Genomic DNA, 14,161 nt, shown 5'->3' with positions numbered 1-14,161 from the left:
ATCAACACTATTGTCTTTATCAATTAAACCCATGACCTTAGAAAAACACAATGACTTTGTTCAGAAACCCCACCTCCCACAAAGCTGTTTTAGTTTTCACCTCTCGGGCACAAACTTCCTAGGAACAAACAGTCAGGATGGCACCACAGCATCTCCCAGACGCTGTGGTCTCCAGCCATTGTTGTGATCGAACAGTATAAAGGATATAAGGATGATCAAAGCCATTCTCTAAGCACTGTAATTACCCCTTAGAAAGTGTTAGACATATGGTGATGTTTTCACGACCCACCACATGCTGGGCCAGCCCTGTGTGACCTGTGCCTACTGTGCATGTGGGGAGTCAAGTTTCATAAAGTTGGACACCAAAATGTATGTAAAATATTAGGAAAAAAATTCTTCACTGCGAGGGTGGCACTGGAACAGCCCAGGGAAATGGTGGAGTCACCATCCCTGGAAATGTTCAAAAAACGTGTGGATGTGGCACTTGGGGATGTGGTTTAGTGGTGGCCTGGGCAGTGCTGGGGGAATGGTTGGTCTGGAAGACCTCAGAGAGCTTTTCCAACCTGAATGATTCCACAAGCACTGGGAAAGTGGAAGGACGACTCAGCTCCTGCAGCAGTTGGACAGCGGTTGCTGTTCTGTGGTTCCCTGGGCTGAGCCTTGGGTGGGTCTTACCCTAGCAGAATTTTTCCACTTTCCAGCAAAGCTGTTGTGTTTCTACAGGTGATTCAGCCCAGTTTCACTGGTCACTCGCTCAGCCATGACCTTACCCCTCCCTGACCCAGTGCAGGGGCAGGTCAAACACTCTGGAATCTGGTGTGTTATTTCCAGTGCCTCCCAAGCCTTCAGCAGCTGGGTTGTGTTTTGGGCTGGGTGTTTCTGTGGTCACCTATTGTTACATTTTCCTCAGATAATAATCCATCAGAGCACAGAACAGGTTATGAGCCTAAAACAATGGCTAAAACAGTCTTAGTCAATGCAAATGTGACCTGTTGGGCAGCTCTTGTGCTCCTCCGACCCTGCGAGCCCGGTCACGGATCCGAGCTGTCCAGCGCTCTTCTGAGCGAGGACACGCACGGTCCGAGCACCCTTTGTTGTTGTTTATTCTGTGTTGTTCGGTTCCTCCACAAAGGGGTGTTTAGCATTATTGGCTCAGAAGCCTGAACAACGAGCTGGGAGCCCAGGGCTGCCCCTTGAGCCCGGCTCCAGCCCAGGGACGATGTGACTCAACGCTACGTCATGCGCCGCCGTCCCAGCTCCGGCTTTGTTGGGCAGTGCTGCAGGTCTGGGTTCCAGCAGGGACATAAACACATGACTAACTGGAGGTACACGCTTATCCCAGCAGGAAGCAACACAGTTTCTGGTGTCAATCTCCTGGGAATTAATTTTGTGCTCGGTGCTGTGTTTGGAGGAGTTTGCAAACAGGCAGACGGTGCCCAAACATTGCCGAGTGATGAACACGCACACCGAGGGAATGCCAGCTCTGTGCTTTCAGACACCAAGACACTTCAGAAGATGTCTTTAATATTTAAAATTTGACCCTTGCTAAAACATTGTGAATTGTCAGGTGCCTGCAGGACTAAAATGCCCAGCTTTATTAAAAAACAACAACCAAGGCGTTCTATTAGGTGGAAAGTTCATTCTAACAAGCCTTCTCCAGCTTTTTTTCATTAGGATGCAAACATTAGAGGTCTGGAGGATGCCTGTAAAATGTAAAAGAGCTCGGTCCCACACAGCCTTCAGGATGGCAGGGTCTGCCAGCACAGCCAGCTGGAGGATGACTTTGCTATAGATTAAGCAGCAGGAGGTCAATCTTTCTGCAGAAGATATTGTTGTTTTATCTCATAATGCCTCTTTGTCCTGCCCTTTTGTTCTTGGGAGAACAAAGGGGGAATCCTACATCAAAGGTTATGAGCGCACAGCGTCTGGAAACCTCAGCTGGGAGAGGAGGTGGAGCCTGTGACATCAGAAATGAATAGTTTGCCTCAAAAGAACCAAACCTGCAGGTGAGTGGGAGCCATGAACCCAAAGCTCAGCAAAAGCGTCACAAAAGCAGATTTTCTCACATGCAGATGACAGCAACAATGGGATCAAGGGCAGCCTCAGCCAGTTTGGAGCTGACAGAGCTGTGTGTTGAGCTCACACTCTACAGGGAAGGGATGGGGCATCCCGAGGCACCTGAGCAGGTCAGAGAGGTGGGACTGTGTGAACCTGATGCAGATCCACAAGGCCAAGTGCAAGATCCTGCAGCTGGGTCAGGGCAGTGCCAAGCACAGATCCAGGTTGGGCAGAGAATGGGTGGAGAGCAGCCCTGGGAGAAGGATCTGGGGGTGTTGGTGCCTAAGGGGCTGGACATGCCCTGGCTGTGTGTGCTGGGACCCAGAAACCCTCCCTGCCCTGGGCTGATCCCACAGCAGGAGCAGCAGGGGAGGGGGAGATTCTGCTCCTCTGTCCCCCCAGACGAGACCCCCCTGCAGAGCTGCCTCCAGATATGGAAGCCCAGCACAGAAAGGATGTGGAGCTGCTGGAAAGAGTCCAGAGGAGGCCATGGGGATGCTCCAAGGGCTGGAGCCCCTCTGCTCTGGAGCCAGGCTGGGAGAGCTGGGGGGGTTCACCTGGAGAAGAGAAAGCTCCAGGGAGACCTGAGAGCCCCTGCCAGGGTCTAAAGGGGCTCCAGGAGAGCTGGAGAGGGACTGGGGACAAGGGATGGAGGGACAGGACAAGGGGCAATGGATTCCCTCTGCCAGAGGGCAGGGTTAGATGGGATATTGGAAAGGAATTCTTGTCTGTGAGGGTGATCAGGCCCTGGCACAGGTTGCCCAGAGAAGCTGTGGCTGCCCCATCCCTGGAAGTGTCCAAGGCCAGGTTGGACAGGGCTTGGAGCAACCTGGGCTGGTGGAAGGTGTCCCTGCCCATGGCAGGGGATGGAACAGGATGGTCTTGAAGTCCCTTCCCACCCAAACCATTCCATCATTTCCACCACTGGCAAGGGTGGGATGGAAGCAGTGACATGCACAGGTGCATCTCAGCTGCTCTGGGAAAGGATATGTGTTTTTCCCAAAGCACATCCAGGCTTGCTGGAGTCAGTCCCAGCCCTCCCTACCAGTTTAGCCCCAAGTGGTGCAACCAACAACACAAGGGCCACACCTCAACTCTTGTGTCCAGTTCTGGGCTCCTCACAACAAGAAGGACACTGAGGGGCTGGAGTGTGTGCAGGGAAGGGAACAGAGCTGGGAAGGGGCTGAAGCAGCAGGAGCAGCTGAGGGAGCTGGGGGGGCTCAGCCTGGAGAAAAGGAGGCTCAGGGGGGACCTTCTGGCTCTGCAACTCCCTGACAGGAGGAGGGAGCTGGGGGGGTCGGGCTCTGCTCCCAGGGAACAAGGGACAGGAGGAGAGGGAACGGCCTCAGGCTGTGCCAGGGGAGGCTCAGGTTGGACATCAGGAAGAATTTCTTGACTGAAAGGGTGGCCAAGTGTTGGAAGGGGCTGCCCAGGGGCATGGTGGAGTCAAGAAACAACTGGCTATGGCACTCAGGGCTCTGGTCCTGTTGACAAGATGGAGATACTCAAAGGTTGGATTTGATGATCTTGGAGGTCTTTTCCAACCTAAATGATTCTGTGATTCTGTTCCTGCCTGTTGCTTGGGCACTTGCAGAGAAGCTGCCCACTGTCCTTGCTGCTCTCTGTGGGAACCCTGTCAGTGCCCAGCCCGTGTTGCCCGAGCTGACGCTGCAGAGACACGACGTGTTTAGCATTTTATCATGCGAGGACGAGGAGGTGCAGCTCAGACTGGCTTTCTCACAGTGATAAACCTGAAAGACCAGGATGATATCTGTGCAGTGCAGAGAAACAGGGACCTATTGTAACTCCCAGGCTGAGAATGAATAAACAATAATTACGTGTGTGCAATAAAATGATCCTCGTCAGCCGAAGGTGAGCAGAGGTAAAAATGGGAGATAACCATCCCCCAAACCCAGCATGTCCAGCTCCAGATCTGAATGTTCTGCTTTAAGCTCTGGCACTGCTGCCCCTCTGTGCAGCAGGGCTGATGTGACAGGCTGAAAACATGCATCTGATACATGCCAGGCCTGAGTTCCATGAAAAGCACAGGTAATTTGGGCCTATAATTAACTCCAGGGACAAATAATAGCATTTATGAGTCAAATTCACCCGAGGGCAACCACAACAAAATGCTATTCAGCTGAGTCACTGGGAAAATTGGCAAGCTGGTTGGATCATCGTCCAAACCCAGAGCCATGATGTTCCCTCCTCTGTGCACTCTGTGTTTCTGAAGGATCTGAAAATACACTGATTTATGGCCCTCCCTGTGTCCTTCTCAGCTCTCAGGCCTCGTGAACTGCTCTGCTGGGCAGTGGGAAGGTTTAAGTTTGCCCACAACTCGTGGTGTGGCACCTGCAGGGACATCACCTCCAGAGCTGAGCCCATTTCAAGCCGGCTGTCTGCTCACCCCCACTCAAGGATAGACTTAAAAGATAAGAGGGCATCAACAAAAGACAAAACTAAGGGGGAAGAAAGAGAAAATAAAAAGTAAAGAGCAGAAAAATCCTTCCCCTGTTCCCTTAATCCTGGAGATATGTATTCGTGTATTAAACAGTTTGCGAGATGATTACGTAAGTGAAATCTCCGCAAATCTTTTAAAATAAATAAATAAATAAACTGATTGCTTCCCCCCTCTCCCTCCGGCTAACCTTTTGCAGATTTAACAGATAACCCACAGCGAACGGAGGCCAAATAAATTGCTTAAAGTTTCCTTGCCCCGCCGGCCTCCCCCGGCTGCGGGCGGGGCGATTGGGGACTGCCGGCAGCTGCGGGGGGAGCCGGAGCCGGCAAAGCCACCCGTGCGTGTGCTCGGAGAAACATCTGCTGCAGTTTAGCATATTTAGCGAGATGCCCGAACAGCTGGGAACAGATCAGGGTGAAGGCAGAAAACCTGCTCTGGGGGCCCTGGCTGAGAATTAAAGTGTTTGCTGGAACAAGCGCTGCTGCCGATGGATGGGCGGTGGATGCTCCTGCTGGGAGGGACGGGATCCTGTCCCCCAGAGGTGCCCACTGTCACTTCCCAGGGAACTGCTGTGGTGCAGAACTGCATCCTGAGCGTCCTTACTGAGACCAAAGGTGACCTGCTTGCTTCACCCCGTGCTTCCTCAGCAGCTGCTGAAGGACTTGCACTTAATAGAATAATTGGAGATGTTATTTCCAGTGGAAGAGGGTGGGTAAAAAGCAGCCTGTCATTAATAGCAAATAATTCTTCCACCAGTGTATTGCTGTGTCAGAATTAGTCTCACCTCTGTCATTACAGCACTCTCACTCTCCTGTCGAGGCAGGAACTCTCCACAGCCACTGATGGATAAGGAATGAATCCATCACCTCCCCACTAATGGGATGTGGGTGCATTGAGCAGGTGCCTCTGTAACCTTCAGCCACCCACAGCCTGTGCCAAGCCCTGGTCCTGCAGCCTGTGGGCCCACGGCCACGCTCTGCTGAAACCCACCCTCATTTCTGTGGCTCCTGGTGCACCTCAGCTTCCAGACCTGTGTTTCTATTCCAGGGAGAGGATGTGGCACCACATTGTGCCAGATCTTCTGGGCAATGCAAGGAAAGACCCTGCTACTCCTGTGTGTTGGTTCCCACAGCCCTGCCCTCTCTCTTGTTGTCCCACACAGCCTCATCCAGCCAAGACAAGACTGAACTCTTTCCTTCTCTTTATGAATCTTCCAAGCCTCTCCAGAAGAAGTAAGGTTTTCCAGGGGGCACCAAGGGGAGAGGTTTCAGGGAGAGGAATCCTCTGGACAAAGGAAGACTTTAACATGTCCAACTGGAACGGAAAAGGAAGATCCTGCTGTCCCTGCATATCTTCATCTGAAGCTCATCACCACACAGCAGAGCTGAGGGAGCTGTTCCACCCTCCAGCCAAGGCTGGAGCTGCCCTGGTCCTGCCTGGGAAAAGGCCTGTGGAAATCTGCTCAGGTTTGGAATGTCCCACAGAGCCGGTACAGCCAGGGCTGGAGCTGGGAGCCACCAGCTTGGCTTCCCTTCCCATTTCAGCTCCGTTGTGTTCCCACCAGAACAGAGTTACCAAAACCCCTGGGCCACCTCAGTGGCCCCCTCAGCGCTCCCCACTGCCAGGCACTGTGGCCAGCGAGTGCCACGGTGCCCTCCCCGGTGTGACAGGACCCCCTCACCTGGCGTCGTCGTCGCGGGCTATGAGAAGGCGCATGTGGCTGGTGGCTGACGCCGTCCTCAGGATGTCCACGGCCCTGGAAAACATGGACATGTCGCTGGCTCCCAGCGCTGCCCCACTCAGCTCACCCAGCCAAACATCACAGCTCCTGTAAACTGGGCAAGCCCCGTCAGCGACTGAGGGGCCAATCCCAGGGGGGTGCCCGTGGAACAGACACGCTCCCTGTTCCGGCTGAGGGGCCGGAGAGCGGCCAAGTCACATCCTGATTTTCCCACTTCTGCAGTAAATGAGAAGTCCCTGACAACAAAACTCAGGAGATGCCCGTGGTGATGAGTAAATACCTCCCAGCACACCTGTGGCAGGGGCTTGGAATGGGATGGTCTTTAAGGTCCCTTCCAACTCAAACCATTCCATGATTCCATAATCCCCTGCCTGTGGAAGTTTCCATCTCAGGGAGGGCCACTTTCTGGTTCAAAAATACAGATATTCCCATGGGAGCCAGAGCAGTTTGCCAGGGCCAGGCATAGCCAGAGAGGTGTCCTCAGGGACTTCCATCATCAAACTCAGCTGCTCTGGGGCTCTGGGAGCAGGACAATTAGGATAAGGACAATCCTTGTGCTGCTTCCCAAGCATCCATCCAGCACACCATGCAGGAATTAAAGGCAGACAGCAGCCTAGCCCCATCTTTAATGGGAAAGGGGAGCCCCAAGAGTGTTGTTGCTCCTCTGGAGCAGTGAATTATTTTCTTGGTGGGGAGCTGAGGGGTTGGATTGTGGCTCCACAGGGAATCCCCCACACAGAGCAGCGCTGTCAGGCTTAGGCTCCAGCAAATCTCCTGTGCTGGGAGCTGCAGGGCTGGCTGGGAAGCTGGAGCAGATGGAGTGGGGGTGCCAGGAGCTGTGTAAAACCCCGGTATTTGGGGGGAAATGTCTGAATATCTCACAAATACTGTTTGGGTTCACCGGTCTATTTTTACATCAAATCTTTTTGGTCTGAGAATTCCCAGCTGGGCTGTTGGGAACAGCACAGACAGAGTGATTCCCTGGTGCCCTCCATGCAACCCGCAACCCGAGCCACTTCCCAGAATGACACAAAAGCAACAGGAAAGCCAAATTTCCATTTGGATGTGGTACCTCTCACTTGTAACCCCAATTAGGGAATCTCCATTGACCTCCAGGATCAGGTCTCCTGGCTGCAGGCGCCCTGGAAAAGAAAACTAATGGATAGAAAGTGCAGAAAGTACAGCTTGGAGGGACTGGGAGAGGCTGGGCAGTCGCTGCCTTTGCCCAGAGACAGGATGAGAAATGCTTTGGTCCTTCCAGAGATGCTCGTCCAACCTGCTTTTCAAGATGTCCAGAGATGAAGTTTCTGCAACCTCCCCAGAGCAACCTGTGCCAGTGTCCCAGCACTTCCTCTGCTCCGGGAAGTTACGAAAGTAAATACCAAAAAATGCAATAAAGCTTTTGCTTAATTCACTCTGAGGTCACAAAGTTCAGCTGGAGGTCAGGTGGAAAACCATGACTGGCACTTCCACCTGTTCTGGATTTATTTTCCTTTATTGGATGGGAAAATGATGTAACATTTGGAGAAAAGTATCTTTTTTTGGCTTAAGTTCTAACAGGTGAACTCTGCAGACCCCTCTAATACCTACTTATCTGAACATATTCAGAATTAAATCAGTGACCCAGAGCAGAGCTGAACCTGCAAAAGGATCTCAGGTCATTTTGGGACTACAGGCAATGAGTGGCAGGTGGGGAAGCACAGGCAGCCAAGTGCAGTTGTGATGTGGCAGAGATGGGAAAAGCTTTAGAGACATGAAGCAATTGAACATGCGCTGAGAAACCAATCCAAGGCTGCCACTGAATGTCAGAACAACTGCCACGCTAAAAAAATACCCCCACCACTGGAAAATCTCTGGGGAAGCACCTAAAACATCTAAGATGACAATGTATAAAATAAATGGGCTGGACTGGGGCTGTTCCCAGACTCTGTGTTGAACTCACCGTCTGCATAAGCAACACCCCCTGGAAGGATCCGCTTGACATAAACTCCGTATTCTTCTCCAGTGAGTTCCTTGATGCCACCGATGACCTTGATACCTGCAGGAGAAGCAGAGCCCATGACACAAAGGGAGGAGAATCAGTTTCCACGGGCAATCCCAAAGGGATGCAGCCCCAACCCCAAGTTCATGGAATCATGGAATGGTTTGGGTTGGAAGGGGCCTTAAAGATCATCCAGTGCTACCCCCTGCCATGGGCAGGGATACCTTCCACTGTCCCAGGTTGCTCCAACTTGGCCTTGGACACTTCCAGGAATCCAGGGGCAGCCACAGCTTCTCTGGGCAACCTGTGCCAGGGCCTGCCCACCCTCATAGGGAACAATTCCTTCTCAATATCCCATCTAACCCTGCCCTCTGGCAGTGGGAAGCCATTCCCCCTTGTCCTGTCCCTCCATCCCTTGTCCAAAGTCCCTCTCCAGCTCTCCTGGAGCCCCTTTAGGCCCTGGCAGGGGCTCTCAGGTCTCCCTGGAGCCTTCTCTTCTCCAGGTGAACCCCCCCAGCTCTCCCAGCCTGGCTCCAGAGCAGAGGGGCTCCAGCCCTGGGAGCATCTCCATGGCCTCCTCTGGACTCTCTCCAGGAGCTCCAGGTCCATCAGTGACAGGAAAGGCTCTGCTTCTGCCTGTGCTCACTTCTCTGATAAGAACTGTCCTACAAAACACTCCTGGTGACAAGGATTTCCTACAGGAGACCCACTTCCAGGTGCAACATCTGGACAAGCCCCAGGTTCACTGCAGTGGTGGGGACACCCCAGTGCCCACCCTCCTGCCAGGCCCCAGCAGCATCTACACCACAGCCTTTGATGCTGCCACCGATGGCAGAGCTGAGCATCAGGAGCAGCCATTTTTATCAGTGTTTGGATCCAGAAGGAGCACCAGAGGCCCAGAGATGACCCTGGTGCAGCTCTGAATCCCTTCATTGCAGCAGCACAGCTCAGCTGCCCTGTGGCACTTGGGCAAAGGGCTCCTGCTCCCCACAGCCACCGCTCCAGCCACGGGACCTTTCCCTGCTGGAGAGCATAAGCTGGCTGGCAGGAAAAGGTCCAAGAGACTTATTTACCCAGGGCTCATTAAGTCCTACTTCGAAGATCCAGGCTGTGGACAGAAGGATTAAAAAGCCTGGCTTTAATTAACAAATCTCCCCCCAGAGCCGCCGGTCAGGCACTTTGCTGCTCTGCTGGGAGGGCAGGCTGGGGACAGGCTGTGCCACGGAGAGAGGCACTGCCAGTGCCAGCCCAGTGTCCCCCTCCAGCTGCTGATGGGCTGATGGGCTGCCCTGAGCCTTGGTGAGGTCCTGGGTGCCCAGAGTGACCCCGTGCAGGACACTCCAACCCCCCAGGGGAGTAGAGCACGGCTGTGCCCCAAACACGAGACCCCTTTCTGGAACAAGCAGGAAGGAAGAGGAGCAAACCCTGGATCGGGATTACTCAGGACACAGAACTATTTCCATCCCTTTTTCCCTTCCTTTTGCAACCCAAGCTCTGCTTTAAGGCCCCTCACAGTTTTCATCTGTCCCTAGGGAGAGCCTGTCTCTTAAATCACCTTTATATTAGAATTAGATTGTTACAATTTTCCACTTCATTCCTACGTGCACCAATTGCTGCTCTTCCCAAGCTAAAAATCCCAGCTCTGTCTGAGTGCTGAGTTTATTCTCTGGGCTTCATGCATTCACCAGGCACCTGTGAGGAGCTGTTTTACTGGTGGAACAGGGAACTCACAGCAGAACCCCTCAGGAATAGGCACTAATGTTGTTCTTCACTGCATTTTAAACGAAATTCACTCAAATTGGAAATATTGCCCAAAAGGAGTATCCCCAGCAACACAAGGCTCCCCAGGGCACGGGAGCAGGTAAACCAAAACAGAGAGGAGATGCTGCAGCCCCAAAGCTCAAGGACAGAAGGCAAGACTTGCTTATTGCCTGGGATGCTCAGCTGGAAAACTTCTCCGTTCCCAGTGGGAGCAGGGTGGCTGCTGCTGGGCTTTGCAGGGACACCCTGGGAGCAGGGTCACACTCGGAATGGGTTTGGGAAACCCTTTGGCATTGGGGGTCTTGCAGAGGCAAAGTCCCATCAGTCTCCCTGGATGGGGAGAACGCTGGAAGTCCAGCCCAAGCCAAGGTGGTGACTCAAGAAGTCATCCTCTGTCTTTCTTCACATCAGAACACGAAGTAACTGGGAATGATGAGGCCCGTTGACAAATGGTGTCAAAATGTGCACCTGCAGAGGCTCAGCCTCAGCATTCCCAGCGGGACCTGCGTGTGAGCGGCGCCTCCGCCGAGGTATCAAACCAATAATGACTCATTCCCCTTTTGTGGCTGCAAATCAATTGTAATAATGCCTTAATATAGCTGAAGTATCTCCAAATCCTCCTTTATCCCCAACGATGTCATGAGAAAATCCGATCTTGTTATTAAAATCGGCGATTACTCACAGTATTGCTCCAGACACACTCAAACTTCCAGGGGGGGAGGGAAAAATCCCAGATTTTTGCCTCCCTCGTTGGGCAAGCAGCTGGGTGGTGCCAAGCTCTGCCCACACTGCCCTCCCCCCCATCTCCTGGCCAAGGAGGTGCTGTGGGTGCCAGTCCTGCCCCCTAAAATGCACTGGAGAGTCCCCACCAGGGCAGGAGGTCTCACCCCTTCCAGGGCTCAGGCCAAGCCATGGGACAGCCCAGGACTGATGGCAGCAAACCCGAATCATCAAGGAATTTGGTGGCAGCACCCTGGGAGTATATTTTCTTATCCATTTTATTAACACTTACTTCAATCAAATTTCTCTTTGGGACCCAGTGTAGGTAAATAATGGCTCTCTCATTGTCAAAGCATCAAAGTCCCGGTATAATGCTTATTAAGTCATACTTAGGGCCAGATAATCTAGCCTATTTTGGATCCCTCTATTTAATCTTTCCTTTCTGGCAAAGGTCCTGGAGCTGGTGGCCACGTCCCCGGTATTTTCTCTTTTGCAGAATAAAGTTTGACAGGAAAAACTCCAGATGAACTTACTGACCAAGGCGGGGTTTTCTTTAGACTCTTAAGGATCCTATAAATTTCCTAAAGACCCTCAAGCTCCTCTGGTGCCTCTAATCCCGCTCCCACTAATGCCATAGTCGCAGTTCTCAGGCTATAATCTCACCTGCTCCAGGCTCCCTGTTCCACAGGTCAGGGGGTGTCCTGGCTAATCTGGTTGTTTAGCCCAACTGGGATCATCTCTGGAGCATCCTGACCCCACCGGCTGCCGCCCGGAGAGGCTGCCCTGGCCTAAGCCAGCAATGTTCAATTACATTTCCCTTAATCCCTCTGTTGATCTTGTGGCCCTGGCCAGCTTTTTCTGTCTGGAGGAAGGGACAGATTGGAGGTGAATCACTCACTGCCCTGTCCTAAGAAGATGAAGGTCAAGATAATGGGATCTCTCTCAGTGTTTCTGAGAAATGCTTCTTAATCAGCACTTCCCTTTGATGGCTATTCTGTAATTCCAGGTGCAGGTTTTAGGAGCTGCCAGTAACCCCTTTGAACTTCTGCTGAAGTTCACTTGTGGGTTTCTACCTAAAGCCACAGAGCAACAGACCCGGGGCCAAACGCTGACCTGCCACGCCAGCACCGAGCGGGTGGTGCTGCTCCAGAGGAACTCTGCTGGAAGAACACCTGCAGCTAACCAGGAAACTCAGGAAGGAGCTTTTTTTCCCCAAAACCCCATACTCTGAGCAGCTACACCTACAGCAGACACGGGGATCCTGCACATCCTCAGCAGACATTGATGGTCAAGCTACCCGAGGGCAGGGTTAGACGGGATATTGGGGAGAAATTCTTCCCTGTGAGGGTGGGGAGGCCCTGGCACAGGTTGCCCAGAGAAGCTATGGCTTCCACATCTCTGGAAGTGTCCAAGGCCAGGTTGGATGGGGCTTGGAGCAACGTGGGACAATGGAAGGTGTCCCTGCCCATGGTAGGGGGTTGGAATGAGATGAGCTCTAAGATCCCTTCCAGCCAAACCAGTCTGTGATTTCTGGAGGAGGATCCCTGTCTTGGGTGTTTCAAACCTCACAGAAGAGGATGAAGACAGGTGATGATGGCATTAGAAAATCCACATTGTTACACCTTCCTGCAGCACATCACAAGATGCTGTAGAGGGTCTGCAAGAGCCTGCAAAGACCCTCTGGCCACAAACTGGGGGAAAGGAGAGCAGTTGGAGCATGTGAAGGGGCTCACAGCTTTCTTGGGTCTTCTCCTTTAACAAGCTAATCTAACCCAGCAGCTAAAATCTCATCAACTCAACCAAATCCACCTCTGGAGATTAAAATATCATATTCACCGAGAAAAGACATTTTCCTGAGCTCCTGTGAACCTCCTGAACCTCCTGACCAAGGGAAGAGTCAGCAAAGCCATTTCTCCATGGCAGAAAGTCCCGTTAGCCCAGAGCTGGAAACAGCCAATAATTAATCTATCGTTAATCTCAGGTCTCAGGAAACCTGAAGTTGTTTCTCTGGTGAGTCTGACTTCTCAGCAAGGGTCCCCAAATGGTCACAGAGACCTCACTGAAGGGCCAGCAGCTGCTCTGCAGGAGGATGGGCTGCACTCACAATTGAGTTATGGGGGAGTCTGCAAGGTGGACCCCAAGAAATTCTGATGCAGAACAAGAGATTTTTATAAAGTCCGTGGCAAAGCACCAGTATTTATGCTGCTGGATATATAGAAATCAGATGAGATGCTCTGCTGGATTCCTTTGGGCTGAGTGTCATGAACCTGGGACTTTCTGCTGGACAGAACCCTCTCTTTTCCTTTCTCTTACACGCTTTGATGTTCAGAGCACTGTGCAAGGACACCTGACTCACTGGGTGCTCATACTCTTCACCTCTGGGTGAAACTTTCCTGAAACAACTCATACATCCCAGTCCCCAGGAGAGCTGCAGCACCTTGCATTGTCCATCAGGGTGATTTCTGGGGGGGGGAAGTCTGCAGCAGGACAGGGGCAGGTGACTGGGAAGTGATGGGGATTCTATTTATTTATTTAATTGATATAATTTTTAAGTTTTTTTAATTCAGGAAATCCTGTAAAGCCTTTCCCCCCATCCTGCTCAAGGCAGGGGCTCTGGCCCTGGGCTCCTGCACAGCTCTCAGCACTTGAGCTGCTCACCCTAACATGAAACTAATTGGGATTTTGCTATGGTTTTAACATCCCAGCTGCCAAAGGTGCTCTCAGATGCTTGGCACAGGCAGGCCCAGCAACCAGTGCTTTGGTGAGAGGTCAGACTGTCACATGGGGAGGCACATCACAGCACAGGGACCGAGGGGATGCTGGAGCTGCCCCAGCCCACCCTGCTGTCCCTCGTGGAGGGTCTGCACTCACCCAGCCCGTTTGCACAGTCGTAGAAGTCGAAGCAGTGCACGGTTCGGTCCATCCCATACGGTCCCATGAGTGTCCTGGGAGAGAGAAGAGGAGCATCTTTCTGTCACAGGCTACAGGCACCCAACCAACACACACAAGCACATCCTCCCTGCCCCCCCAGGCCTGCTCCACACACCACTGCACACACACAGTGTGAGGGCCACGGCCCCACACGTTACACCCACACTGTGGCAGAAATCACCCACCCCCTCCCAGCCCCCCCCCGAAGTTTACACAGATAAATGAGAGAATCTGTGCAGGGCTGGGCATCATCCTCCCCACCCAGCAAATCTACTGGACCTGTCTGTGATTCATTACCTCAGATTATCGGGGCTGGACAGCTGTCCAGCTCCCGGGAAATGAGATCAGAGCTCGGACCAGTGTTCTGGGAATAAACCAGTTTCACAAATACAGGCAGCCTGGAACGAAGACAGCCAGGCTCAATCTGCTCCTCAGGGTTTGTAATGTGGGCAGGGGGTCTGGAAAAGGGGGATGCAAGATCTGCTGAGCCGCTTCAAGACCCTGCCTG

The 14,161-nt window shown here is 52.6% G+C and overlaps 1 protein-coding gene across 5 annotated transcripts in view; it reads right to left on the bottom strand.

The window, feature by feature from the left end:
- Window positions 1-14,161, bottom strand: part of LOC126641199 (syntaxin-binding protein 4-like) — a 47,617-nt gene that overhangs the window by 24,026 nt on the left and 9,430 nt on the right. For 3 of the 5 annotated variants that reach the window (XM_050317649.1, XM_050317651.1, XM_050317650.1), the window contains exons 2-5: window positions 13,594-13,667; window positions 8,203-8,298; window positions 7,333-7,402; window positions 6,201-6,275 (exon numbers count right to left, since the gene is read on the bottom strand). In XM_050317649.1, coding sequence (XP_050173606.1) covers window positions 6,201-6,275; window positions 7,333-7,402; window positions 8,203-8,298; window positions 13,594-13,667 — 315 coding nt within the window. The remainder of the gene's footprint in view (window positions 1-6,200; window positions 6,276-7,332; window positions 7,403-8,202; window positions 8,299-13,593; window positions 13,668-14,161) is intronic. The other 2 variants (XM_050317652.1, XM_050317653.1) reach the window with 1 other exon arrangement.

This window comes from Myiozetetes cayanensis, unplaced genomic scaffold (assembly GCF_022539395.1).
Source record: "Myiozetetes cayanensis isolate MyiCay16 unplaced genomic scaffold, myiCay2020 scf20-37, whole genome shotgun sequence".
NCBI classification, from domain to species: Eukaryota; Metazoa; Chordata; class Aves; order Passeriformes; family Tyrannidae; genus Myiozetetes; species Myiozetetes cayanensis.
The sequence above is the reverse complement of the archived record's forward strand: the minus strand, read 5'-3'. Positions and strand labels throughout refer to the sequence as shown.